Source organism: Pelecanus crispus, chromosome 19, assembly GCF_030463565.1.
Source record: "Pelecanus crispus isolate bPelCri1 chromosome 19, bPelCri1.pri, whole genome shotgun sequence".
Taxonomy (NCBI): domain Eukaryota; kingdom Metazoa; phylum Chordata; class Aves; order Pelecaniformes; family Pelecanidae; genus Pelecanus; species Pelecanus crispus.
The window spans coordinates 1,473,640-1,501,611 of record NC_134661.1 but is presented as its reverse complement, the minus strand read 5'-3'; the positions used below and the strand labels follow the sequence as shown (position 1 = coordinate 1,501,611).

The 27,972-nt window shown below is 49.4% G+C and overlaps 1 protein-coding gene across 2 annotated transcripts in view; it reads left to right on the top strand.

Annotated features, from left to right (window-relative positions):
• The first annotated feature begins 1,179 nt into the window (after positions 1–1,179).
• Positions 1,180–27,972, top strand: part of ETS1 (ETS proto-oncogene 1, transcription factor) — a 75,376-nt gene continuing 48,583 nt past the window's right edge. Inside the window, exons 1-3 of one of the 2 annotated variants that reach the window (XM_075723183.1) lie at positions 1,180–1,225; positions 8,083–8,165; positions 10,164–10,308. In XM_075723183.1, the coding sequence (XP_075579298.1) occupies positions 1,180–1,225; positions 8,083–8,165; positions 10,164–10,308 (274 nt within the window). Of the gene's footprint in view, positions 1,226–8,082; positions 8,166–10,163; positions 10,309–27,972 lie in introns of those variants that run through there. The other variant, XM_075723186.1, reaches the window with a different exon arrangement.

The following is a 27,972-nucleotide window of genomic DNA, read 5'->3' as shown; positions in this document are numbered from 1 at the left end:
AGGCTGGATGGGCACCGTCCTCCTGCGTCCAGGACCTGGGGGTAGCGCTGGGGCTTTGGAGGTCCCTGGCCAGGCTGCGAGGGTGAGCAGGCCGGGCTGGGGGAGGCAGAGGTGGTGGGAGAGGGCAGCCCCACGTCCTGCTCCCCCAGAGCGGAGCGGGTAATTTACACTGAGGTTTTTGGAGTGAGCCCGCTGTAACCTGTGTTTCCGTCTCCCTCCCTTTTCCTGCCCAGCCGGGAAAACGCTTGCTTGCCCTTCTCCTCCCGGCAGCCTTCTCCTCTCCGGAGACCCCCTGGCCTCCTTTAGCATCTGCGTTAAAAGCAGTGATGCATTTGGGGTGATGCATGTTGGGGCCATCCACCTCTATCAATCAGGGGGCTGAACCAGTGGCTCCGTGCTGCCCGAGCGTCTCCCCTCTACGGTGCCATATGTAAAGGGAGATTGCTTCAGCCTTTATGCTTTTAAAAGCAAGCAGCAGCTACCATGGCGGGGTTTTTTGGCATGCCTGGTACCAGAGGCATGTGATAAGGGGTTCTGGGGCACGCTCCCAGGCTGCATCCGCAGCAGCGAGGGGAGCCTGATGGCTGGATCCTGCCCAGCTTTGGGGGTAAGGCAGGCACCAGAAAGTGCAGTGCCCTGGAGCCAGCGATGCCCTGGGATGTACACAGGAGCAGGAAAGCTGGAGGTGCCCAGGGGACCTTTTAGGAGGAAACAGCAATTTCTGCCATTAGGCACCTCCAGGCAGAGGCAGCAGCTGAGCTGAGGTTCGGGAATCAGGGCTGGATAAACCTCACCCCAGCTGTGCTCTACGTGCCTTTTTTTTTCAGTCGCCGTGCAAGAATAAGCTCCACTTCGCAGGGACTTTGGGGGGCCTGATTAACACCCCCGAAGCACGCTGGAGCCCTCGGATGGCTTCACAGGACACAGGAGCAGCGTGGACCCAAAGGCCACCGCCGCAGCCCCGGGGAGGCTGGTGGGAAGCTGCCCCCCATCACCACCTCCAAGCAACATGATTTTTTTTTTCCCCCCACCGGCGTGACATCTGCCAGAGGTGGCTTTTTCCTGGCTAGCGGTGGCCGCTGGAAGTGTGAGCGGCGTGGAGCTCGCCTTTCCCACCGCCCTGGATGCGGGGCTGACCACTCCCCCTCCCTTTGAATAGGCGGCCCTGCTGCAAACACTATGGTATTTCCATCCTCTCCAGCTCCAGCGCAGAGGATAGCACCAGGTAGTTGGAAAGAGATCGGAGACAAGTGTGGGAAGCCGTGGAGGACATAAGCTTTTCCCCTGGTCTTTCAGCTAAGTAGTAAGTGGTGGTGGGGAGAGAGTCGCTTTAAACTCTTTTGCGGGTTGTAGGTACCTGTGTTGATTTTCAGGACATCTAAGATTTGTTTTGCCGGTGATTTACTTTTACTCTCTCCATTTCCAGTTTCACCCAGTAACTGATTCACGTGCTTGCTAACAGTACTGCAGGATCTTATATAAATGTCTGAGCTGATGCTTCCCTTTAAAAATCCCTTTTTTTTTTATATAGAATATATACATTTTATATGTGTGTTTAGGAGAACGTTATTATTTTCCTCGTCTAGGTAGAAGGCTGCGCCTTGGCATTATTACAGTGGATTAAATTTGCAGTTCCTTTTATGTTTTGAGTTGCGTTTTGGTTTGGGTGGGGGTTGGTTTGTTTTTGCTGCAAGGCAGGGGGAGAAGCGAAGTGCCCGGGGTCAGATGCTCCCTCGACTCCCTCCAGCCCTGCTCACAGACAGACAGACAGAAGAGGAGTGGACCCCCTCAGACCGGGGCCGATTCCTGCCCTTGGAGGGACGCTTGTAAGGGGTTTGCTGCCACACCTCCGCCTGTTTTCAATAGCAATGCCATCCCCCAAAGGGCGGAAAGTGCCACAGGTGCCAGCGTTTGCTTTTGGGAGGAACCGGAGCCCCGAGTGCGCCAGCGGCAGGGATGTGCTGCCGTGCCGCTGCCGTGCCTTGGGAAGGGCACAATCCCGCACCCCTCACCCAGCCAAAAAGAGCCAGCGGGAGTTACGAGTCCCTGAGGAGCACAGCCAAGGCCTTCCCCCTTCCCATTAGTCTCTAAATCATTGCTTTGCTTGTGGTCACTCATTTGGTATTACAGTTACCATCAACTTCCCATCCTGTGCTGTCAACTGACACCTTTGGGGCTGTGGGCTGGGTCCAGAGCGGTTTCCTGCTTACGGGCTATTCCTGCTGCCTCTAATTTGGCTGTTTTTTCAAGCTCGCCCCTGCCAGTCGTGTAAACAATTTTCTGGCAAGCCAGATATTTTGGGCTACCCGGACATTTTCACCTTGAGCAGCAGGGAATGGCACCACTCAGCCAGTGGCTGGGATTTTTGTGGAAGCGCGCCGCGCATTTTGTGCATGGGGACTTAGCGCTGAGCTTCGGGTACCACGTGCACCTCCAAATTAGAAAACACCCCAGTGCCCTTTTCCTCCAACATCTGGCAAGTTGAGGCACAGAGAAACGAAAGATAACCTGGCTTTCTAAAGCGCTTTGGATGCTTAATGGAGAGAGGTGCTTGGTGGGATTTTCAAAGCACCAGTGGATCTGGGCAGGCTGCTCCCAAGCATCCTGCTGCGGGTTATACAGGGAGTCTGGAGCAAAACACAGACTTACAGCTGGGCCTTCAATCCCTAACCAAGACCCCTTTGCCACAGGGCAGGTTGGGCCCTCTGAGACGGGGAACGCGTGCTCCTCGCAGGGCCAGATCCTTCCCTGGTGCGGGGGATCCCTCGCTGAACAGTGGGAAACTCGTCCGGTTCTTTCCCCCTTTTGCTTTGCCCCAGCTGAGGATACGGCCCGTGACGTGGTGCTGTAAGTCTATTATTTGACGGAGGGAAATTCGTGAGTGAAATAACAGATGACCTAATTAACCCCCCACCCACCTATTCACATCTTCCTGCAATTGCAAGTAGCTGCTAGGATCCAAGGGAGAGCCACAGGATTTAATGGCAACAGCCTCTCTGGTTTAGTCTCCCACCTAAACCCCTCTCCTGGCCATGACCTGCCTCGTCAGCTCGCTATAGATTTGGCGGCGGCGTTATTTTAGCTTAATTATAAAATAGCAGCTGAGCAATAGATGAATGAGCAGGGTAAAGGCGAAGTCTAAAGCAGAAAGCACAGAGAACAAGGGCTCGTGGGCGCATGTGTATATGAGGCCGGTCCAAACCTGAACTGTCCTGGCACTGTCTCGCGACCGCTGTCATCCACCCCAGCTAGAGTTTGTCCAGCCAAATGGGAAGGCTCTTAAGGTACCGTCATATCTCCTTCAGATCTGACAGCTACCCAGAAAGGAAAGAGCACAGCTTTTAAAGCAGAAAGTGATGTGCTGACAGGCAGCCCCTCCTGCCCCAGCAACGGTGCGGACAAGCTTCTTACGGCAACGCTAATCCGGCGGCAATCACCACCGGGTAGTTAAGATAGTGGCTCAGGGGCTCCGATACTCGGCCTCTCACCCTCACTTTCCCTGTGTGACCTTAGCCAAGTCGTTTAATCTCTCGGAGTATCTACCAAGGGTGCAGAAGGGCAATTGCTATATTGCTCTATTTACCATAGCATCATTATTTACTGCCCTGCCCGGCTTCCCTTCAGCAAATCAGGTATTATCTCTGAGAACGCTGCAAACTTTTAAAATCGTAACAAATGTGGGATCCCCTGATACGAAACGGAGACGGGAGGCGGCCGATCTGTTAAAAAGCATGGTTTGTAACTAGGCAGGAAGAGAAACATGCTCGTTTCTATTGCTTGTATCCCTGCATTAGGGATGCTCCTTTTATTTTAAGCTGGTGCCGAGGTTTGATGAATTGTATGAGGTTTTTAACATGCCAACGGATCAACAAACACTCTTTCCCCTGAGAACTGAATTGGCAGGCGGCCTGGAAAGTGCCAGGTTTCCAAGGGTTAAAGCCTTGCGGAAGAATGTCATTTCCACAAGCTATTTTCCCCACCCCCTCAAAGATGATAAATTATTACTTGATGCAAAAATAAAATGGCTATCACTAAGCAGCTTTGGGTCAGTGAGCTGCCCCAGCGCAGCAGCCCGTGGACGATGGTCGTGTTGAAGGTGCTGCTTCTCATTTTTAAAGTCTTCATTCATGTTCTGGAAGTTAGAACTATTTTGGTGGGGTTGCTGATGCTGCCCCATCCTCCTGGCTTCCCATCTAACCCCATGGAAAAGGAATCTTGTTGGTTTATTGGGATGGAGAAAAGCACGCAAATACTGTTTTGCAGCTGTCCCGGTGACACCTTTACTGGGTCGCCAGCCTGGGGCTGAGGGATATGGGATATAGGATATGGGATATGGCATTTTCCTACAACTCGGAAACTGGGGAGCAATCTGAGCCAGCGGATTTTACAAGAAACAGGGGAGATGCGTGCACAGAGCACTAAACTGGGAAACAGAGATGGGAGCTGCTGCTCTTAACTCTGCCACAGGAAAGCCACTGTGGTCTTACTCCACTTCCATTTCCCCATCCTTAAAACAATATAATACTTAGGCATTATATGGGAATATTGTAAAGGGGCTTCATACATCCAGTAGACGAAGCTCGCTTTGTTTTAATACACATTTTTAACTCCTTCCTAACTTCTGCATGGGGGTGTGTGTTAATCAGGAGGACAAACAGCTTTTCCCTTTTTAAACTAAGCTGGGTAATTCGTTTAAAAAACAATCAAGTTTGCAAAAGAGGAGGGATGGATGTTGAAACGAAATTAAAATTTTAATTTAGTTTAGAAACGACCCAAGAGTCTAATAGCTTTGGCTGGTACTTGATCAAGCCCCAAAATAAATGCTGTTTCTCTCACACATGTTTTCACAATAAGACAGGAATAATAAGAGCAAACAATGAGACTGAAGTCAAGCTGTTAAGTCATTAAGGGTTTTACCAAATGGCTCCGAATCCCCTCTATTTATTAACAGCTCTCAGCAAGCTGTGGATCTTGATTATCTCGGTGTAAATCTGCAGTGATTTCCTTAATATCGGCCAAGTTACCTGCCACGAAGAGTGCTATCATTGAATTTAGTTCAGCTGCAAGCTCCTGAGCGGTCATTAAAGCTATCTAATGGCGTCCAAGGGGAGGAGAGGAACTATTTAGGCTCTTATTAGAGGAAGCTACAGAGAAGAAAAATATCGCTCAAACATCAGGGAAACTTGCTGACAGTGAGAGATGTATTGGGCTGTGAAGTAGTTTCCTATGGGAAGTGGTGGAAGTTCTGTTAAAATTAGCCCCGACAAAGCACTCCAGAGCTCCCTTTCTGCTGTCATCTTGCCTCCCCTTGCTGGCCTTGCATACCTGTTTTTCCAGAGCACAATTATTTTTGTGCACAGAATCTGCTCACCTGCCCTTTTCTAGCAGGGCTTGTCTTCCAGGTCCTTTTTGCAGCCTAAAGCCTGCGTCTCTCTGTCGTTTAACTGTTATCACCCACAAAATCTGCATCGGGCTGGGGGACTTGATTTAACTGGCATTGCAGTTGGACTTGTCTCGAACAGGCAGGGGCAGGGGTGCAAATGGTTGCTGAGGTTTGCGCTGTATTTCTGACCCCCGCTTGTGCTTTTTAACTTGCAGGGGAAGAGAACTTTTAACTTGCAGGGGAAGAGAAACTGAAAAGCAAAATGTCCTTGCTATAAATCTATCTGGTGCTGCTGTCTAAAGATGATGATTCCTCTTTTCCAGTCCAGGGCTCAGGAGGGGGTTGCTGGTGCTGCTTTGCAGCTCTGGCAATCTTATTGATATTCTTTACTGCATGAAGCCTTGTCCTGGGTGTCAGGATGGGTTTAGTGCTTCTCCTGTGACCGAAGCTCACGCTGCTTCGAGCATCAAGTGTGGTACTTTGCTGGAAGGTTCAGGTGGCAACGACATCCTGAGAAAGATGCAAATGACATTCAGAGAGGCATGAAAGCAGTTCTCGAGAACCAGTGCTACTTAGGTGTCTTGATCAAAGGGGGAAAAAAAAAAAAACCCAAACCCCAACTGCCTATTGCACAGGCTGCAAAGCAGGAAAAAGAGCTGCTCATGGAGACTGCTGTTTTAACTGCTGTTCTAAGGCTGTAACTCCTTACTCTCGGACACATGTGTGTCATCGAAATAGGTGAATCAGCCTGGAGATTTCTCTGTCTCCATTTTGCAGTGTCTGTCTTGCTTTGGTACGGTTTGGCAGCATTAGTCTTTACTTCAGAGCACGAGGGAGATCCGTTCATGTTTACGTGAGGCGGTTTACACTTGGGTAAGGTTAGGATCAGGGGACAGGTGTGTGATGGGCCGGGACTGACCGCCTTGCCCTTCATTAGCTGGGTTGCAGAAATGGGCTCCACGCACCTTCTTTGTTTTACCCAGCTGCAGGCTGACCCAGCTGCAATGAGATTTAAGCAAACGTGTTTTAACGCCTAGTTAGAGCAGGCTGGTAGGGTGTGCACAGATGCTGAGATTAGTTAAGGCTGCTCAGTCACAGTAACTTGCTGTATGTGTGGTTTTGAGTTGCTTCAAGTGCAAAAAAGAAATAGGCTCGTTGTTCTTTCACCACGTCGGTAGTTTGCAGTTTTGTGAATTAAGAAGTTTAAAAAAAAAAAAACAAAACAACAACAACTGGTGTTAGAGCAAAAGTTAGTAATAACAAGCAGGAAATTATGATAATAATTTAATATGCATAGGCATGCAGGTGTTTCACATTTGGCCATTAGTCACAGCGCGCGGTGGGAGACGCTATCCTGTTTGCTGAAGTGGTGAGTGAGGCACAGCTGAAGCAGGCTCTGTCCTTTGCCTGGGGTTTTGCCGGCTGCTCCCCGGCAGCAGCGGAGCCCCTGGCTCTGTGAGCAGGGAAGGAGCGGAGGGGAGGCTGGGAGCAGGTCCCAGCGCCTCCAGGAGCTGTTTGTGGGTGCAGTGCAGAAGTAGAGGTTGAAGGTAACGTGGTTGCGCCGGCTCTGTCTAGAAGACGACTTGGAGAAGTGTTTGCATCCGCGCTGGTTGCAGCCGGTGGCACCGGAGTTCTACAGAAATCAAAAGGGAGGTATTTCAGGGGAGCCGGAGCTGCTGTGTCCTCAGAGAGGTTAAAGCGGTGGCAGCTCTTCCGTCTCGCAGGCTCTGCCGTGTATCAGCGCGATGAAAATAGCCATTCCCCATGGCTCCAAGTCATATCCTGCCTGAGTGAGCCCTTCTGAGCCCAGGCGACTCCCCCTTTACTCTTTCCTCCCAGCACCTTTAAGTCATATTCCCCAAAACACAGAAAGTGCATTGGCCCTGCGTTTTCCACTGTGCATTTAAAGGAGAGGGGGAAAAAAACCCCTAGGTATTCGAAAACAGAGCCAGATTGCAGCTCCTTCACCTCAGCTACACAAATGGGCTAATCGATGATTAAAAATCACACCTGATGAACAGCACTGGTAGAAGGACTTGCTCAGAGGAGTACATCCCATGCTAGGAATGACACGTGAAACTGTAACGTGCTCCTGTGGGCTGAGACCGATATTTAGGGCGCTGCAAATGATTTGGGAATATAAGTCTCAGCAATGCAAGGGAGAGCTTTAGCAAGGGGGACGTAAGCTAAAATGCAGCAAAAGAGAAGACGTCTCTTGAAAAAAGTGAAGTTCTCTGTGAAACATTGTTCTTGATGAAAGTTATGGGGCAGCTATTAGCTCACTTGGTTTTACAGGAAAGGTGTTGATCTCAACAAACTGGCTGCTTTTTTTTTTTTGGTCAAAAAAAAAAAAAAAATCGGCAACAATTTCCCACCAGTTCTACAGCAAAGGAAATATGATCTCATCTTTCCTCAGAGTAGCTCCATCAGCTTCCAGGTGATAATTCATTCAGCACTGTCAGGCTCTCATCAGTTTACACTAATGGCTCCGTGTGTTTGCACTGTTGACACAACACATCCAATCACAATATCTGCTATTAATACAGGTATTTTTCCTCTTAACTTTTCCAGCTTAAACTCATTAAGATGATAGTCTGGTCTTAGCTTTATATGGCTGCGAGAAAGCACAGGTTTACTGACGCTCTCAATTTTTACGTTTTCTGCAGCAGGGTCTCTAATGTCCATCTCCGTTCCTGCAGGCACCTCTGAGATGATGAGTTACTATATGGACACAACCATCGGCAACACAGCCCCTTATCCTTTGGCTCGCCCTGGAGTGATGGTAAGAAAGCAGCTTGGGTTATTTTGCTTTCCCTAGCAGTGGGTTTTCTCTTTGGTTGCTGTGACTTTGCCAACCCATTCACTGACACGGCGTCAGCCGCTAAATCGTTCCAAGGTTTCACGTAGTTCAGAGCAGTGTCTGAATGCTGAGTGTTTACCCAGAGCTTATCTGAACCTCTTGAGCTTGCAAACCTCAACTGGAAATAGGATCGCTGCATCGGATTTCCTGCGCTTGTGTTCGGAGGAGGATTGTTAGGGTAACCATTGTCCCGCTGCCTCCGCTCCCCGTGCTGACCTTCACCCGCCGTGGACGAACGCAGCGGGATCAGGCTTTGGAAGAGGTTTGGTGGCTTTGGCTGGAGTTTTTGGACAATTTTGGTGCTCCCTCTCCTGAGTCATCTCCTTTCTGTCCTTGCAGCTGATGGGTGGTTAGGTATAATATATATTAGAGTGTGATCCTGGGCATGCCCGTGCCGACCGCCAGCAGCTATGGGACAGGTTTGGCCGTGCTTTGACCCTTATTTAGGGAAATCACATTAACAAATGTTTGCCCAAAGAAACGCTGGCCAGTGTTAAAGATCCTAGACGAGGTCAGATGAATGCTGTAACTCTGAGCTGAGACGCCAGGCTGCAGAGAAGACTTGCTAGAAAGCACAATTTTCACCAAATTAGGAAGAAAAGACCACTCTGACACATGAAATATTTCTAACACAGCTCGATATTTTTCCTTTAAATGGTTCCAAGCATGCATTTGGCTTTTAAATATTGATTGGGAACGAAGCAAAACCATTTCCTTGCAGGGAAATAATAATAAATGAAAACATCCAGAATTCATTTAGATGTATGTATATGTTGTTATCCTCCTATATAGAGATAAACATGTATATGTATCATATAGATATTATATGGTACATATGTACATACACGTATGTGTATATATATGGTAATTATGTCTATAAGGTATATACATATATACACACAATATCTATACATATTTACAAATATAGATGTATAAAACAGGTATGTGTAAAATAAAATTATAATTATATCCTGGGATTATTTCCATATACCTATATATGCTTGTATACGTTATACATTCATTTTCTTTATAAACTATAAATATAACTTTATATATTACACGTGTTTGGTTTTATTGTATATAAAGACAGTTATAATCTAGTATTACGTGTGGGTACATACATGCTTATATCACACATATAAACGATACATGTATATACATATTTAAAGTATTATGTGTAAACATAAAATAATACAGTATAGTTTGTAATATATGTATAATAATACATAAGTTTATCTATACACATGTGTATATGCTTCATGTCTGCATACCACGTATGTATATACACACTTATGTATACACACACATACATGTTCAGGGACACATAAACATAACTACCATAAATATAAATGCAAATCATGCAAAGATAAAGATGCTAATCACAAGTAATATCAGTGTAGATAGGAATATGAACGTAAATATGACGGCTTGCCCCAGCGCCCGCCGGCACGGGGCCGGGCTCCCCCATGGTGCCGGGGCTGCGACCCGGGCAGGGCTGCGGCCTCTCCACCCCCTCACGGCCCCCCTCATTTTGGGGGGGCAACGGGGTCCCCTCACGCTGCCAAAACCCAGCAGTTCCAGCTGGCGGGGCTGAAGCGAGCCCCCTCTGATGGAGGGTGCCCTCCCCACGGCCGGCCCTGCGGCGAGCCGCCTCCCCACCACGCTCTGGCTGAGCACAGCCTCGCTGCGGGCCTTCATTTTTTTTCCCTCCCGTTTGTTTTAAAAAGGGCCTTTTTGGCCTCCTCGTGATGCCCCCTCAGCCAGGTGAGTTTGGGTGACACCGTTTCTTCTGAGCAAACCCTGTCAGCCCGGGGCTTCGTGCCTGATTTGGGTGGGGGGGGGAAGGTGCACTGCCACCTTGCACATGGCGGCCATTTCGGGGTGCCGCTCCCCTGATGCTTTTCCCTCTCCTGCTCCCAGAAGCAAGGTGCCGCTGGCCCCTGCGAGGATCCCTGGGTGACCTGCGGCTTTCAGGCTGCCTGCTGCCAGCCCAGGACGTGCTGCCTGCTCTGGGACGAGCCTGCCACGCAAGAAGTGCCCACTGGCCTGGAGCACTACAGCACAGGTAGGACACCATTTTGGGGGTGGGTTTGTGAACGGGGATGGCACCTTTTCCTCCTGCGCTGTGGGGCTTGACAGCGTGTTTAGGTGAAAAGACAAGCCTTAAAGCCCTGCTTTGCTTTTGTTTGTTGTCCAGCGTGTCCCCCTTGTCTCCTTCCACCTGTATTTCATAGAATCATCGAATCGTTTAGGTTGGAAAAGACCTTTAAGATCATCCAGTCCAACCATTAACCTACACTACCAAGTCCACACTAAACCAATCAAGGGTAGACTAGACTAAATCAAGGGTAGACTAGACTAAATCAAGGGTAGACTAGACTACCTTCTGCCCCAGTCCTGACTTAATTTATTGGGGTGTTTTGCCCTTAATGCAGCCATAGGGCACCTACCACAGCATCACCAGGTTGGTACCTGCCTTGCTGGCTGTCGAGGGTCTCCCTCAGCGGAAACAGGGCAGAAAGCAGATAAAAACCTTAAAGCTGCTTTGTTTAACTATTCTCCTGTCAGAGTGATGCTGAAGGATGGGAGCTTCCTTCTTCCCTGCACATGGTGTGTGTGCCCGGCTGGGAGAACCCCTCTCCTCTTTCGGGTGGTGATTTTGATGTCCTGTGTGCACCTCCCTTGCATTTAGGGACTGCAGCCCTGGTTACTGATCCCTGGGGTCTTGACAGACACGGGGGTCTCCGGGAGGATACTGCGGGCAAGATGGACCTGCCAACCTGCTGGCTGCATCTTCAGCATTTCTCATAGCGTTTGCAGGCTGATGTCCTTGCCAGTGGCTTTGAAAAGTGGCCTTTGTGGAGGGTTGCAAGGAGCCGGGGACTCCCAGGTTTTAATTCCACTGTGGTAGTAATTTTGGGTCTCTTGCTGTTGTAGCTCATTGCCTTGCTCCTTGGGAGGGTGGTGGCATGGTCTTCAGGTAACCACAACTGGAGGTGTGTGGTCACGCTGTGCTGTCAGGGCTGCGTGGTTGCAATGCGCTGCACAGCTAAAGCAATTGGACTAGATGATCGTCTTCTCAAATGCATTCATAATTTGAAAGTCGTTACAAAATCGCCGGTGACTAATTCTTGCCCCGCACGTTGTTCAACCCGTGAATCTTCAAGCTGAGCTTGCAGTTTGGGTTGCTGCTTGTATAACCAACTGGTAGCACAGATGTCAGGCGGGCCCTCGGTCCTCCTGCCTGCGGGATGGGTGATGAAGCATCAGCAAAGAGCCCGGCTGCGCTGGGGCAGAGGAGAGGGCTTAAGTACGCCGTGGCACAGGCCAACCGCAGGAACTAAGCGAAAAAGCTCAAGTTGCATGAATGTGACCTTTGCAAAGGGCCAATATGAAGTTTATGTTTCGCTTAAGTCCCACATAAGCCTATCATGAAGCACTTAAATCCCATGTAAGCTTTTGCATGGCATGTGCTGGTCTTCTGTGACTTGTTCCTGGCTCGTTAGTTATGCACATTGGCCCCTCGGGAGGGGAAAAGCCCTGATGTTTAGAGACTTTCTGCAGCTAAAGAGTTCAGCAGAACCAGTGACTGTTGCAGTCAAATGTGCAGTTTGAAATCTCTCCTTGGCAAATATTCAGGCATTTCAATTTTTTTTTTTCCTCCTTTGGTGAGCACTTGTGTGTGAGCAGGAGATGGACGCAGAGCGCTGCGCCTGTGGCTGGAGCAAAACTCTGCTGCCTATTCCCAGCCGTTCTTATTTCAGCTATTTGCTCAACTCCTGTGGGTGACCTCTCTCAGCATGATGTCAACTCTGCTCTGACGAAATCTGCCCTTGCAGCATTTGGATTTACTCAAACATTTTGCAAATCTGTGCCTGGAAAGTTTTCTTTGTGTTTTTTTTCCCTACCCTCTCCCCTTTTCTGTGAAAGTGCTCTCTCCAGGGACCAACATATCTGCAACCCAGATCTTCATTACCCCATGCTGGGTCTGTGAAATTTCTTGTTGCAGCGACCAGAGCCTGGTTCAAGCCTCAGTGAAGCCAGTAAAAAAAAAAAAAAAGGCAAAAAGGCTCTCATTGTCTTCAACAGGTTTTGATCAAACTTTCGGTACATTGGGACGGGTAGGACAGGCCTCTGATTGTCTTGCAATACCTAAGAATTACTTTTCAGTTCTTCCTGTTGCAGTACAAGGTACTCTTTCTCTGATTTTCTTTCTTTTATTTTTTTTTTTTTATACTGCTGTTTCTTCAGTCTAAAGCAGTTGCTAATTTTAAATGAGAGGAAACTCTCATTTGTATATACTGCTAGGAACGGTCTTTCATTTCTCCTTTGTGTTTCGGGTGCACATTAAAACCATTTGTCATCTATTCTTCTGGTGTACTGGAGGCTATTTTGGTTTTCATGGTCTTAATGTTGGTGAAAAAAACAAGTCAACAAGGAAAATGCAAGTGTGAATATATCCTCTTGCAAAAGAAACCCACAACAATTCTAAGTTTTAGAGCTCCTTGAGTTTAGAGAAGATGTTTTGCCTTTGAAGCTTGGGTGAGGTTATTTACATTGTGCTTGAAGTTTGATTAGATTATTCAGTGATATGGATAAAGGAAAGCCTGAGGTGGATTTAGCTTGCTGATAAAGACAAGAAGGGGTGGATAAAGACAAGAAGGGGTGGTGGTGTTTTGTTTAAAAAAGCAAAAATTTGGAAATGGTATAGAGTCAGTTTTATTTGTTAGCTTGCTACCACAATCTGCAGTGCATATGTTGGGACTATTACTGCCCAGAGAATCAGCCTAAACTGGGTCCACCACAAGCAAAGGGCACATCCCAGAGGTGGTAGAAAAAAACTAGCAAGAAGGGAGCTGCTCCCTGTTTACGAAAAGCAGCTCCGCTCCTCAGACAGGTGGGAATAGGAGCATAGAGGCCATTGCACCTTAGCTGAACCATCGGGCAGCCCCAAATTAAGGGTGCCATGTGTCTGCCCGAAGCGGCAGGGCTGCTGAACGGATGCTGAAAGCCACACTTAGCGCCGTGTGTTTAATTCTTAAAGTAATAGTATCCTAATGTCACCCTCTGGTAACGTTTTTTGGCTGAGACAAGGTTAGGCACACAGCTGGAGTGGAGGAAAAGGTTTGATAGCAGTATTATCATTTCAGTACGGACATAGTCCTGACTGTGCTGCCTTTTTGAGCCAAGGCCACTTTGGCAACCCCTTCTACTCTGAATGGGTTTGTTTTCCTTAGTGATAGGGGAGATAAAACTGTTGTTAATGGCAAGCGAGGGATGAAATGACTCTGGCTGAAGAAGTTTCTACGACTGTTGTGCTGAATTAGCACGCTTGGACTGAAGGTGCTCCCAGCCTCTTGGACACTACAGGAGCATTTGGGGGAGTGATCTTGCTTTCACTGAGGCAAATAGGATCGGCTTCAGGATTTGCAAGGCAAGAAATGAGATTAAAGTGTTTTCTAGAGGAGAAATTAGAGCTGTGGATCTGATGCCACTGTGAAAGCAGTCCGGCTGATTTCGGTCAGGCTTTCCGCACCGAGATGCTGTCACGAATAAAAGGTATCACCTTAGGTTCATCCCCAACACCCAGCGCCGTTCAGACCGATGTTGTGGGAGACCAGCCTTACCCAGTCTGTTGCCGATGCTGCCTGGACATATTAGCTTAGTGCCACCTCTCAACCCACAATATTTTGGGTTTATTAGCTTTGGGGGTGGCATGTCCCTAATGCAGCAAACCTGCAGCCGACCCCCCGGTGCTTCACGGACATCGGGTCCCTGCAGCCTGGGCCATAGCAGTGTCGTGCTGGCTTTGGCAGGAAAGCAAAGCCCTTGTAGCTGGAGCAACACATTGCAGCATGCCACATTGCCCCACGCCCACGCAGACAAAATGGGGACGCCCTCCCCTTGCCCTCACCCTGCTAACTCTGGCTCTGATCTTCCTTCAAGCCCAGCTCTCAGCTCAGCCTGGACTGCAGGCAGGAGTCCCATGGGGCCCGCCTGCATCCGTGGCGAACTCTCCCTGCTTTTCCCCACGTTGCCCCCTCCTTCGCCGCGAGACCTGCTCTTTCCCTGGTGGAGATCCCCGGAGGAAAGCTCTTTCTGTGAGCAGTTTCTGGGCCGTCTTCCAGGCCCACGCTCGGAGGAAGGGGGCTTGGGGAGGAGGAGAGAGGCGGGGGAAGGTGAAAGCTGACCAGGCTCAGCCCGATGGCTTCTCCAGCTGCAGCACATTTTCTGAGCGAAGCTTATTAAAAAAAAAAAAAAAAAAATCTGCTTTTTTTTTTTCATGCCCTTTTATCCTATTTTTAACTGTGGCCTCCTTCCTTTTCTCAGCCTCCTCCAACGCTTCCCCCCTCCTCTGCGCTGCTGCTGCCTCCCCCGCACGCTCTCCGCAGAGATGAATGGGCGTCTTTTCACAGGGCACACACATCTGCTTGCGGCTGCGAGACCTAGCAGGACTTCTCAGGCACTTCTCCTGGACTGGCCAGTCTGTCCTCTCCCTCCTTAATAAACGAGGAGCGGGCAAGGGAGGATGTGGAGGAAGGTGAAGGGAAACAGAAGAGGGGGAGAAAAAAAAAAGGGGTGAACCACCACGGGGAGGGATGGGCGAGAGCCGAGGCGATGGATGCTAATTCATTGCAAGGCTCAACAAAATACCGCTTCTGCCCAACCTGCTGCCGGTTGTTTCCGCAGATCCGCAGCCACCCCTGGCCTTTCGGTCTGGCCCAGGGGACGAATGAGCCCTTTCTGCTGGGCTCTGTTGTCATCCTCTGGCCAGCGAGGTGGCCCAGCCTCTTGCAAGCCTTGGGGTCTGGTGCTGTTTATAGCCCGGTTGGAATGGGTTTTTCTTTGACCCTTTTTCCTCCTGGCAGCCTTTGGCTGTTTCATTGGCTCCAGTTAAAGGCATGTCACACCTACTATACTTGGGCGCTCCACGTTTGTTGAAAGACATGCATAATTTTCTCCATTAAAAGCACTTACTCCAATCTGTCGGTGGAGAGGAAAGATCCCTCCACACCTTGTGAACGAATTGCAGAGCCGTGGGCTGCCTGTTCGTGTCTTAGATTCTCCCGGCCCTTTTGCAAGGGCCCTGTGAAGGATGCTGAGCAGTTACTGGTTTGCTTTTCAGTGGGAGCTGGATTCAGTGTCTGACTTGTGTGGACCCTTCTTGTCTGGCAGGTGAGGAAAAGACGTGCAGGCGATACCTAGTGATGCTCCCTCTGCATCCCCTGCCGTAACCTGCTGCAAGTCAGCACTTGGAGAGGTTTCTTTGCGCTGAAGCAATAGAATGACAAAAATCCAGGCTTTCGCTTTTCTATTTGTTTCCTGCCTGACTCTGGAAAAATCCCTGTCTCGCCCCTCAAAGACAAAACCCAAGGGAGCTCCCTGCGTGTTGGGTCATCAGCAGAGAATGAGAGCTGAGCTCTTTTCCCACTTGAGCTGCAGACTGGTGTCAGCTGCCGCGCAGGGAGCAATCGCGCTCGGAACAGGGCGTTGGTCCCCTGGATGAGGCTTGGTGAAAGCTGGAAGGTTGTGGCTTGGTTTCTGGGTGATGCCTGCAAATTTGCTGAGGGCCTCCAGTATAACAGGGGGACGGGAGCTCCACAAGAAGCAAAACTCAAGTTAGCGCGCTGCACCAGGACCGTCGCAAAAATGAGCAGCAGCACTGGCAGCTTCGGTATGTCGTGGGGAAGGAATAACTTGATGTAGAGTCAAGGGGGAAAGGGACTAAGCAACAGGCTAGCCAGGGCTTCTGTGGTGCCTCGAGGATGACTGCAGAAGATGTCTCATTTTGGGTTGGTTTTGGAGTAGGATTGATCCCTCTATAGGCATGGAGTGCGGTGGATGTACCTGTTTCTTTTTCCGGAGGAGGTGACTATCCTGAGCCACCAAACACTTGCTTCAGACGGGCCACACAAAGCACAGCTGCTTTTTTTTTTTTAACTCTCCTTTGCCTACAGGGCCATGCTGGGACCCACCAGCGCTTGCCTCTGGGGATACTGGGCAGCAGAGCACACTCTCTACAGGGTTTGGGTTGCACGTGGCCAGCCCTTCTTGTAGCAGCACCTAGGTGGGCTTTGCTGTGCTGGCATGGAGCGGGGAGGGCAACATAAGTGAGGCCAGCTATTATTTTTATTTTCTCTCCGGATGGATAGGACTGGCTGGGTGATGCCAGCAGAGCGGCGTGCGTATGTGCAGGGCAGGCGGAGGGGGACGTGGGGAGCGCAGGGGGGCTGGGACCCTGAAAACAGCCTGTTTCTTTCAGATCCTGGCAGCATGAAGCACCTCTCTCTCCCTCCAGATGTTCACTGTGTTTATAGCTGCTGAAGCAAGAGACTGAACTCTCTCATTAATACGTTTCTCTCTCCCTTTCTCTCTCTCTCACATTGAAGCCAGAAGTCTCAGCTCAGAGGTTGCAGCTGGAAAGGAGCAGGGGGTGAGGGGTGGGAGAAAGAAGGGAGGTGTATGCAAGCCTCCCATCCCATTCAACTCCCCCTCTCCACTTTCCTCCCCCCGAATCCTCCCAAAATACACATGCCCCGAAAAAAGAAAAACACTAGCAGATTTTTTATTTCAGAAAGTAAACACTTAGGCCATGGGGGTCTGGAGGTTATGGGAAAAGAGGAAACCATTGGGCTAATCAGGCCAGGACACACTTCCCCTGCTGAAATAAACCAGAAATCATTGCATTACAGGGCGCCGCCGCGGTTAACCCTGGTGCTGCCAACACAGCTGAGCGCTGGGGAGCTGCGGAGAGCCCGGAGCCTGCCCACGCGTTTTCCCCGGCTCCCTGGTTTCCAGCCAGGGCGAAGCGCCGATGCGGCAGGAGAGCCAGCACTCTGCAGCAGCCCTTTGGCATGCTGGCCCTTTGGGAATGAGCCCTTGGGAATTTTTTAGTAGGGAAGGAAACCTTTTTTTTCTATGGTTTATGAGCCATCCTATAGAATTTCATAGTTATTCTTGCCTGAGAACTCTGCCTGACGGTTGCAAACCTCTGCAGAGAGGAAATCTTTCTCTGCTTAAATCAGCGAGATTTGGCGGTAATTTCTGCAGAGCTTTGAATGCTTTTCAGAAAGCTCTTTTTTCATCCTTGCTAGATTTGCATTAGGTGTATAAATGGTTAGATTACTGATTATTTAGTTGCAAACCCTTTGGGGAGGAATCCTTCCTGCTGTCTTTTACTCCTGTGTTTGTAGAGTGCCCAGCGTATGGGATCTGGCTGTAAGATGGGGACCCTTGACGCTCCTGCAGGACAAATAACAACTCCAGGTGTAAGTCCAGGTGTAAGTGAGCTAACGGGCCCTTTGTACCAACTTTACAAAGAGATCTCCATTTACCCTCTGTAAGCCTGGCCTTGGACTTCCCCTGGCTCCTTTCACAGTCTGAGTTGCACACTATAAATGGATGCTCACTACCAGGTCTCACACATTTTGAGACCGCCACATCTGTCTGTGTTTCAGAAAGGCTGGATGTTTATCGCTATAAATGAATGTTAGAGATTGTCCATTACTGTGAGCCTGGGTCTGTGTCATCAGAGCTCCTCACCGCGATTGCTGACTCCCTTTACATCCTGCCAGGCTGAGATTTTCAGAGAAGCCCGGATGGGTTTTGCACCCAGCTCCATGCTGCATCCAGGCTGCTTTGGAAACCCCAAATCTTAGCAGGATGCCCATGCTAACACAGTCTGCGACGGAGTCCATGGCACGGCACCCTAAGCCGGTGTTCCCCTGCAAGCCTTCCCTCTGCTAGCAATTACTGAGAGGGAACATGGCTGAAAGGAAAAGCCCGCATGGAGCACTTTTTAACCAAGTGAAAGTGATCTTTCCATTGGAGGTTTTACCTCATCTGTTACAGTGCAAGCGCTAGCGGTGAAAGGTGCCGTCACCGGTTCCTTGAGCCATCAGCCCTGCTCTTGCAACATTCCCACCAGAAGGCAAATCCCCAGATAGTGTGTGATAGGGGAGCTGCAGACCTGCAACGTCCCACCCCGCTATCTCAAGAATGCATTTGAACAGTAGCTGTTACTGCAGCCTCTGGAGGTCGAGGCTTCAGATGCAAATCGAGCTCTGTGGAGACAGTCCCACAGGGCAAATTTCAGAATTTTTGGAGTTGGTGTTCAGCTCAGATAAGCCCTTGAGAGCTCAGATACTTTATCTGAACCTTATCTGAGCTATTTGCATCACTTCAGTCTGAGAAACCAGGCTGTCAGACATTTGGGGAGGGCAGCAAGTTGTATTAGGATGTTCTGTCTTTTTCTTTTTTTACTGTTATTTCTAACACACAGACACCTCCAGGAGGGTTGGACTGTCCTGTGCCCCATGCAGCTCAAGGAGCTTATATGCAGGCTGGATAAATGAAGAGCAGGAAGGAGAAATGCTTAGAGCCACACAAGAGTAAGGACAGGATTAGGACCAATATTCCCAGAAAGCCCTGTAAGGGATTGCATCTCTCTGCTCTCTTTCTAAAACTGAACAGAAATAAGCTCGAGCTGCCCCTGTTGTTAAGTGTGGATGGAAATGATTCCTCCTTTTCCGAGCAGACCCAGGTCTGAGCTTTCTCTCATGCAGTGAGCTTTCTGCACCTTGTTTACTAGACCCTGTTCTGTGCACGTGAAGTTTCGCACCTTGCCTGGAGCTCCTTGGGGGAGACAGGGGGTCCGTGCTCTCTCACTGCTCTCTTAGCATCTCTCCTCTTCGTTCCTCCTTTGCAGCAATCAACTGGTCGACTGAAAGGACCCTGCAACGCCTGGTCTGTATAACACAACATCCTCTTCCCGGTCTGTGGGGTGGTTTCGTTCACCTGAGCTCTAGGTCCTGGTGGCTCTTCCCCAGCATCCATGGTCTTTTTACGGAGGAAGGGTCCTCAGGGATAACAACAGCAAATTTAGGAGATCTGGCTGAGATTACAAGGTCTTACAGCTGGGATTTGGAAGACCTTGGCTACGTCACTTACCAGAAAGTCTTTAGGCATCTAAACCCCACTGACTTCCTTTGGAGTGAGATGCCTAAATTGTTCAAAAGGCTGCCTGTGAGCCACTGCATAGCAGCTTCTCACATTGGAGATGCAGATGATTAATTCATTGCACATTTTATTGCGATGCTTAATTCATTGAGGTCAGGGGAGTGGCTGGAAGTCCCTGGAGAACGGTGTTGTACAAGTGCTTGATATTGTGGGAAAAAAAAAAAAAAAAGAAAAGAAAAGACGTTTTAAGCGACACTGAGCTGCTAGCGTGGCCGAGCCCTTGAAGCTGCTGAACACGTGCTGAAGTTTACACAGCCCACCGGACGGACCTTCCCCTCTGGGGTTTTGTATCAATAGGCTTTGAAAAAGTTGCAGCGGGTCAATTGTTGGCTGTTTCACAATAGATGAAATACAGTTTCTCTCTCTCGCAGCTGGTTCCCGGGAAGGGAGGCTGCCTCTCTGGCAAGAGGCAGGGCTAATGAGGTTGTGTGTACGTTGGGAGGATGGTTTCTCTGCAGAAGAGCCATGGGACTGTTGCAGCGGGCGGCTTGCCGGCCTCCAAATTACTCGAGTGAGGTGTGGGAAAAGCATGGGATGGAGGGTGGAATTTGCATGCGGGCTTATTTTTAGTGTTAGGCTTTCCTTTCGAGCTTCTCAGCCAGCACGAGCGGTGCAGGTCCATCCTTCGGGAGCTGCCTTCGGAGACCTCTGATCTCCTCTTAGAGACAGGGTTCCTCTTTTGGCATTTTTTCTTCCCCTGCAATGCTGCAAGGGCAGGTTAGGGTTCAAGGCCGGGATCTAGCCTTTAATCCCCCGAAGCCGGCTGCAGCCCTCGGCAAGCCTGCGGGCAAACGCGGTTGGCTTCAACCCGCTCAGTGGGAACGCCGCCACTGATTTTAGCGATGAAAGGGGTGGGTGCGCACACCGAAAAGCGATATAATAAAGTTCATGACTGGACTTCCCTTCCTGGAAAGGGAAACAAGGCTGCTGACATGTCATACGCTGCGTGAGCAGGGGCGTGCGGGGCAGCAGAAACGCTTGCAGCTATTCGTGCTTCCCAAAGCAAAAGAAACTGCTCCACCAAAGCAGAGACTTCATTTCTAAGAAGAGCTGGCCAAACTACTTCTCCCCTAAGTCATCAGCAACTATTTTTCAGGAGTCAGAAATGCCTATCTCTCCTTGTTTGTGTGATTCACTCTCCACATCCTAAGTTCAAGGCGGGGGCAGAGGGCACTTGTTTTGGCCAGACTGATGTCAGCATTGAGGTAGAATAGGAAAAAAGGAGGAGATGCCCCAAGGGAGCCTGTTCATGGAAAATTTCTAATTTGGTCAGTTCCAGGCATCTCACAGAAAAGCCTGCACTTGGGAGATTTCAACCCAGTTTTGCAGGCTCAAGAGGCATGAATAATTATGGAAGGTAGTGATGGAAATAAAGCTGGCATCTCAGTCCTGCCCTGGACCAGCTCTTCACCACGCTGCAACCGTGGGCTATCTACATCTCCTGTGAAATGTCTCCAGAGATGCTCAGACCTTCTCTTCCCCTGCTTTGCATCTAGTTACTGCCTAACCCCAGGAGACCAGATGCTTCCTTTGTCTGGCAGCTTTCGTTGTGTTTCTATCCAGGCAAACAGCTAGTACATGGAAGTAGTAGCAGTTTCCCTTGCTTTACAGTAATCAAAATGACAGGATAACGAGGCAACGCAGTAGCCTGCTTTGCCTTCCACTTGTGCTGAGTTCCGGGCTGGGTGTCAGTCCCCTATCTAGATGAAATACAGCTTTTTGACTTTTCTTCTTGTTGCTGCCAAAAGTGACGGATTGTTCCGCGGAAATCATCAATATTTTGTCAAAATGAAATCCAAACATTTCCAGCCAAAACTCAGCATTTTCTGGTGCTGGCTGTGTTGATGTGAAAACAAATCTCTGTGGGAAATGCCAACATGGAAAGCAAATGGAGAAATAGGTTGGACTATTCTGCAGAATACTTCTCCCCACTCTCTGATTCAGATGTGTGTCTGAGGTGCTGCAAGGCAGAGGGTGGTTGACCCCGAGGGCTAAATCTGGATCACTCGTATGTTTATTTAGACCAGATTGGTGTAAACAGATACGCTCTGTTGACACGCAAAAGGAGCCCGGTCTGCGCAGTTTGTACCACAAAGTATGCGTGCACAGTAAGTACCAATTCTCCCTCCCTGCTTTCTGACAGCAGGACGTGATGCTTCATCCGAGCTACAGTTTCAGGCTAAGGGAACTGATTTTTAAGGTTTCATCCATCTGCTCTTGCCTCATTCATGTCACTCTGTCTTCCTGCCCCCCACATTTGCACCTAGTAAGGCTGTCGGTCTGCCTCTGTGTTTAGTGTAGCAGATACTTCCATAACCATCCATCTTCTGAAATCCCTCCCCGGGGGCCTCGCAGCGCTGTAGTCAGCAGCCTACAGTGGCACCGGACCATGATGGGAGGACTTTCGGCTCCACACCCACCTGAAACGCAATGGTTTTATCGGGGCTCTCCCACGCCTGCCAAGTGCATCTCGACGCTCCCCTCCCTGTTGCTGCCGCTCCTCACTTCATTAGCGCCAGAGATGTTTATAAATGAAAGAGATAATATTTTTCGTTTCCAGTTTGGGTTTCCAGGGCAGCCACTTTCTAAAGCACTTAGGAAGTTTAGAGAAGATGAGGTTATATAAACGATTTTCCCCCCCTGGGCTCTTATTAATCAAGTGGCTTGTGGAGCCATTCCCATAGCTTTGGGATCAAGGGCACTAGCTGGGTGAGGGGAGGCAGGCAGTTAATACAAGACATCTTTTTCTTGGCTCTTGCCCTTTTTTTTGTAGGTTAGTGATGAATGAAGCAGTCAGACTGGCTGTTGGGGTTTGAAAGCAGCTGGAGGGCTGAGTAGCATGCTCCTAGGTTACATTCAAACTGTGTTTTGGGCTTGACTCTTGTACCAACTCCTTGTAGGCCTTCAAGCGAGCCATGTAGCATCTTTTAATGACGGTTTACCTGGCCCTGTTGATACGTCCCTGTAAAATTTTATTATTTGATGTAAAATGTTTGCATTGCTTGAGCGTAGAGTTCGTATCATTTCTCTAGCAATGGGCAATGAGCTGATCCTTGTGCTTTTACAATAAAAGCCTACGGACGTGCATACATACACTGTAATTAATATATTTCCTGGCAAGCCCTGATGCATTTCTAAAACTTCCCAGCATTTTCCCACACCAGGCTCCAACAGTGGCTGCTACCCAGGATGGCTGTGAGCAGCACGGGCGGCTCGTGGGTTTGGAAAACAGGAGCAAGCTTTTGTTCCCATTAGAACGAAACCAAGTGCTGCCTACTCCTCCTCCATGTCCTTCCTCCCGCTGTCTCCCCACCATGAGAGCTGAGGAATGGGGTCTTTCTGTTTTCCTTGGGTGGATGGAGCTCCGTCTGTAGCGGCAGATCCAGCTGTTTCAAGCCTGGAGCCAAAGGGCCACAGGAAATCAGCTCATTAGTCTGTTGACCCACCTTCCCAGTTTTCCAGCCATGCTCTCTCGGTGTGAAAATAATGATTTAAATAGCCAAGGGTGGAAAATAATGATTTAAAGGGGGTAAAGGGGATATTCGCAACTATTGCTGACTGCACACTTGGCAGAAGGAAACTGTATTTCTTCCGGGTCTTGGGAGCGTGTGAGAAAAGGTGTTGAACATCTGGAGCGATTTAGCCGTTTCGTGCTGTTGTGCGAGGCTGCATGCTCGCGGTGGTGCAAATGTAGCTCACCCTGAAGAACCGGGATGGGTTGACGGAGAGAAAAGCCGCTCGTGGAGTTTGGCTTGAGCAGGTGCAGGTTGGGCGTTGCAGAGGAGCCGTGTTGACCTTCTCCAGGGACGGATGATGGGTTGTGGTGGCCCCTGGCCTGCCTGAAGCATTGCTCGGGACTTTGCAGACAGCCCCTCTGACGTTTGATGTATCGACTGAATGAATTTTCTTGACTTGCCAGAACACTTTTTGTGTTCAAAAAACGGGTAGATGTGGCACTTTGGGAAATGGTTTATTGGGCATGGTGGTGTTGGGTTGATGGTTGGACTGATGATCTTAGAGATCCTTTCCAACCTTTATGATTCCTAGTTTTTACTTTCATTAAAAAATAATCCAGCCACCAAGCCAGGAAACATGAAATTATGACTCTCCCCTTAATTGGTTTAGTGGTGGACTTGGTAGTGTAGGTTAATGGTTGGACTGGATGATCTTCAAGGTCTTTTCCAACCTAAACGATTCTGTGATTCTATGATTCTATGGTTCTAACTAATTTGCAGATTGGAAGGAAAGTCCAAGCATCAGAGATATATTGTGTTTCATCTCACTCGTGATGCTAAAGCACAAATTGGGCTTCCCAGCTAAAAAGGCAGATTCTGTTTCAGCTCATTCACAGCCGAGACCTACCCGTCCCACAGAAACCTCCTCGAAGAGGTGAACTAAACTGGGCGAAAAGAGGGTTTGTTAACAGGTTACTTTTAATTGACTTTTACTTTTTTTTCCATTTTGAAATTTCTTCCAATTTTAAAAGTGCAAAAATAGAAAGTTTTAGCTCAGCTTGAATCACACACCATTTTCCTCGTTTATTTTCTTTTCACTGTTTTAGCCCAATGAGAAGTGTGTGAAAAAAACCCCATGGTTTGCATCAACCCAGAACATACTTAGAAAAAATGTTTACGCCTGCTTTTTTTCCTCCAACTACTAGCAAAGCCCCCAGAAATAATAAATAAATCAGCTGTTTTCACCACTTTTGCTGCAGGCGGTGGGGAAGCAGACAGGGAAGCGATCCAGTTTGTGTGCCGAACCCCCTTGTATCTCAAGATCTCCATTCAACAGCTTTCCAAAGATAATTAAAAAACCTGAAATAACTGGTGATGATGATGATAGCTGTAGATGGGTGACCATTCTTCCAGTGGAGTCGCAGGCCCCTGCTGACCAGCTGTCTCTTCCCCATTTACACCAGCAAGGATTTAGGACCTAGGCGAACTAATCAGGAGACCCTCATGGGGAGAGAGGCGTGTTATTTAATTAGCTTTACAATGGACTGACTGGGAGGCACGTGGTGGCTCTAATGGAAGGAGATAGATGTCCTTTTAGCTGGGCTAATTGTTAGGAAATAGCAGAGTCTTTGTTCAGCCCCAGCATGTGGCCTGTGATCTCTCAGAGCCCAGGGGCTGCCCGCTTATAATTTTAGACAGATCTATTCAAGCCTGCTCTGTAGCGTGGGGCCGAACAAGACGGGTATTGTTGCAGAGCCAGGATCGCCGTCCAAGAAAACCACCCCGAAAAACCCAAACACGTGTAGAGCGGAATATTTCTCTGTCGTTTATTCACAATCGGGCCGGGTTGCCAAGCGGAGACAATTGCAAGCGAGGAGGTTTCCAGCGCCGGGCGAGGGTTTTTCCTCTTTGAAACACATACGCGGGCGAATCCTTCATCCCAGGAGCGATGCGGCGGGCTGAAGGGGTGTCTCTGCCAGCAGAGCCTGTCTGGGGAGGGCAGCTTTAGGGCTTTAATTGCTAGTGTGGGTCTCATCCTGCAATTCCCTTGCCATGGGCATGGTGTACGCGGGGTAATCATGCCCATCGCCGAATTATCTCCATAGGCTGGCTGTATGCACCTGTCATCTCCTGGTCATGGTGGGGCAGTGGTTTGGGCTGGAGGGATCTTGGCCATTGTGGATGCAGTACCTGTGCCTCTCCCGCGTGGCAAGGGACGGGAATCCCAGTTCTCTTTCCTGAGCTTTCCTCTCAAATCTCTCTCTGGCAAGACCCCATCACAGTCCCCAGCTCCTGAGCTTTTCCTTCGGGACTGCCGAACTGATGTTCCCAGCCCCTTGTGAAGCAAGAAACTGTCATTTTGTTAAAAAAGGGAGATGGAGGCACAAGGGTTTGTAAGAGGTCATGTGAACATATTGACCAGGAATTAAACTTCTGTCTCTTGAACCCCCCTGTCCTGGCCACAGCGGGGGGTCATTGCAGTCAAGTGTTTTATTTCCCTGCGCTGACCACTTCCAACTGGCTGTGTGCAAGTGTGTTTTTCTGGTGGCTGCCATTCTTAGGCTGTGAATTTGTATATGAATTTTTCAGTGGTTGGTGCTGGACTGACCTTCCTTGGGAGGTGCTTGTGTGGCTCCTGGCACCTTCATGAAAGTGAGATGTGGCTGTTACTTGGTATTTCTGGAATCTTTTTTTGTCAGTGGTGACTTTTTTGAAAGATTGAAAGAGCAGGTAAGTTTAGTGAACACAGTCTAGCTGTCCAGGAGATCTGCTTTGTTAGCAATGATCCCATTGCCTCTCCTTCGCAATCCCTCACCTGTGTCCCAGGGAAGGGGATCCCAAGGACCATCAGAAATCGGTGCGGTAACCTCTGTCACCAGAGATTGGTGAATGCCAAGGGTGAAGTCGCAAGCAGAGATGTGTTGCTTAACTCTGAGCTGGCTGCATTTGTTTCTGCAATGAAGGAGGCTGCCCAAGAGATCTGACCGAAGATGAGGAGTCCTACAGATGAGGTTTGATGTGTATCATGTGTGTGTGCCCAGAGTAATTGCAGATATGAAGAGTTAAACAGCAAAAATCCTCAGGTTATGTTTACCAAGAACTCAGTGCTGTTACTTGAGGAGGAGAGGGAAAACGTACCAAGAGCAAACAGGGCTGCAGAACAGCTTATGAGGATTTTCCATCCAGCCAGTTCTTCCAGCAGGGTAACAAGTGAGTGACAGCACCCCCCGCCAACGAAATTTAAGGCAGAATTACATTGCTGGCGCCCAGATTAGCTAATCAGGTTGTGAATCAGCATGGGACCTCTGGGAAACCAGTAGCAGGAGGCACTTGAAGATGCTCGAGCAGCTTGCGAGACTGTTGATTGAGGTACCTATGGCGTGTCGACCGGAGCCGTCGCTCCCTCGCAGCCACGCGGAGATGTGTGTGCGCTGGAGTCCTGACTCCTAGCTGGCCACAAAGATGCTTTTGTGAGCCATCTCCGCTGGGGAGTTAATGAGAGCAGGAGTCCGGGAGGCTCGGAGGCGGCTTCCTCTGCTCGCGCCTGGAGGGCAATCAGAGGACGGTATTGTGGCAGCGCTGTCTCGGGGCTGAGCCGGGGTCTGAAGTCTGGATCTCCGCAGTGTGAACAGAAACTCGCTTTTAATGCAGACGGCGCGGAGGATGGGGACTTTCCGTGACTCCAGCCCTATAGCGTGGAGCAGCGAGGGGACCCCAGAGGCCACAGCCATCTGGGTCACGGAGGAGCCAACGCTTTCGTGATGGTCGTCGCCTCCTGGCCGCAAATGCTAGATCTGAGAGCAGCCTGCCTTCCCTACAGACAGCCCGGGGGGCACACGCAGTACGTGCTGACTAGTGAGCTCTGTTTCCATGCCCGCTGCTTAGCCAAAAAGGAGAGGCTCTGGTCACCAGGACTACTAATCCAGCCTCCTTTTACCAGCATAAAACAACTCGCTCAAATACCTCCCAGCTATTACGGCGCTTGAAAGAATTTCTCATATCATTTTAAATTCCAGGAAAGGTATCTCCCTGGGGAATGGTCATGGCAGCTGCTTGCTCTTTCCTCTCATTGCAGAGGGCCACCTCCACACCCAGAGCCACCTCCCTGCTCTTTCCTTTCTTGGAGTGGTGGCCGCTGCTCTTTCCAACAATGTCCCCCTGATGATAAACCCTTTCATGTCTCTGTTTCTCCCTGGAATTGCACGACACTTTTTCCCCCCCCCCCTTCCCCTTTGCTCCTGATTTTTGTCTCATGCCCTCTGGATACTGTTTACTTGACAAAACATCAAACCGAAGCCCTGACCGCTTGCGGTCATTAAAAATCCCATGGCAGTTTTGGGGAAGGCTCCAATTTGGCTAATTACGTTCTGCCATAAATATCCCCCTGCAGTTTTAATTGGATATGGTGTTCTTCATTTCCTGTCCATAACAGCTGGGTGGTGTTGCTGCGCGTTATTACGTAGCCGTTGTATTTCACCCCAGAGGTGGCCGCGCTTTGGTAGCAGCAGTGCTAGGAAAAGCTCCTTCTCCAGACTACCAGTAACACCTAATCCTCAGCCTGCTGTAACGAGAATAGGTAAATCTGAGACAGAGGAGAAGCTGTCCCAGCTCCATAACATCTGGAGGAGAGCCAGCAGCTGCCTGTTTGCAAAAAGGGCCGTGACAGGAGCAAATTTGGCCCTGCCAAAGGGAAAGAGCCGGCCCCGGCTAGGAGACAGGTCATGGAAGAGCAGTCCTGCCAGCACTGAGCGTTCGGAAATCACGGCAAAAGCTCCAGTCTTGCAATACCTTTCCTCGATGCTAAATGAATGATCATTATTATTCTTCTAAACCAAGGTTAGTCAGCGTCCCTGGGAACAATGTGGCATTACTGCCCGTCCTTTCTTTGTTCCAAACTGTTGAAAAACAGTCAGGCTGCATTGTGGAGGGAGGGCAGATGCTTATCTCCGATCAACGGCAAAGTCTTTTGGCTATATTAATGGCAGGACGGCTGTTCTCCGCAACTCAGCATCCTCCCTCCACAGGAGAGAGCTTGAATAGATATTAACGTTGAATAACGACAGAATGGAAAAGGAGGGTGAGACTTGGATGTGGAAGAGGAAAGATTTTTTTCTAAAGCCTGTAAGCAGCAAATAGGAACCAGTTGCTGAGGCGAAGTCATGTTTGGCAGGTCTTGGACTCCAAATGGTCACATCCCAGCTGAAGAAACTAATCAATGGATTCCTTCCATGCCTTCTGCGAACACTGAGCCATTG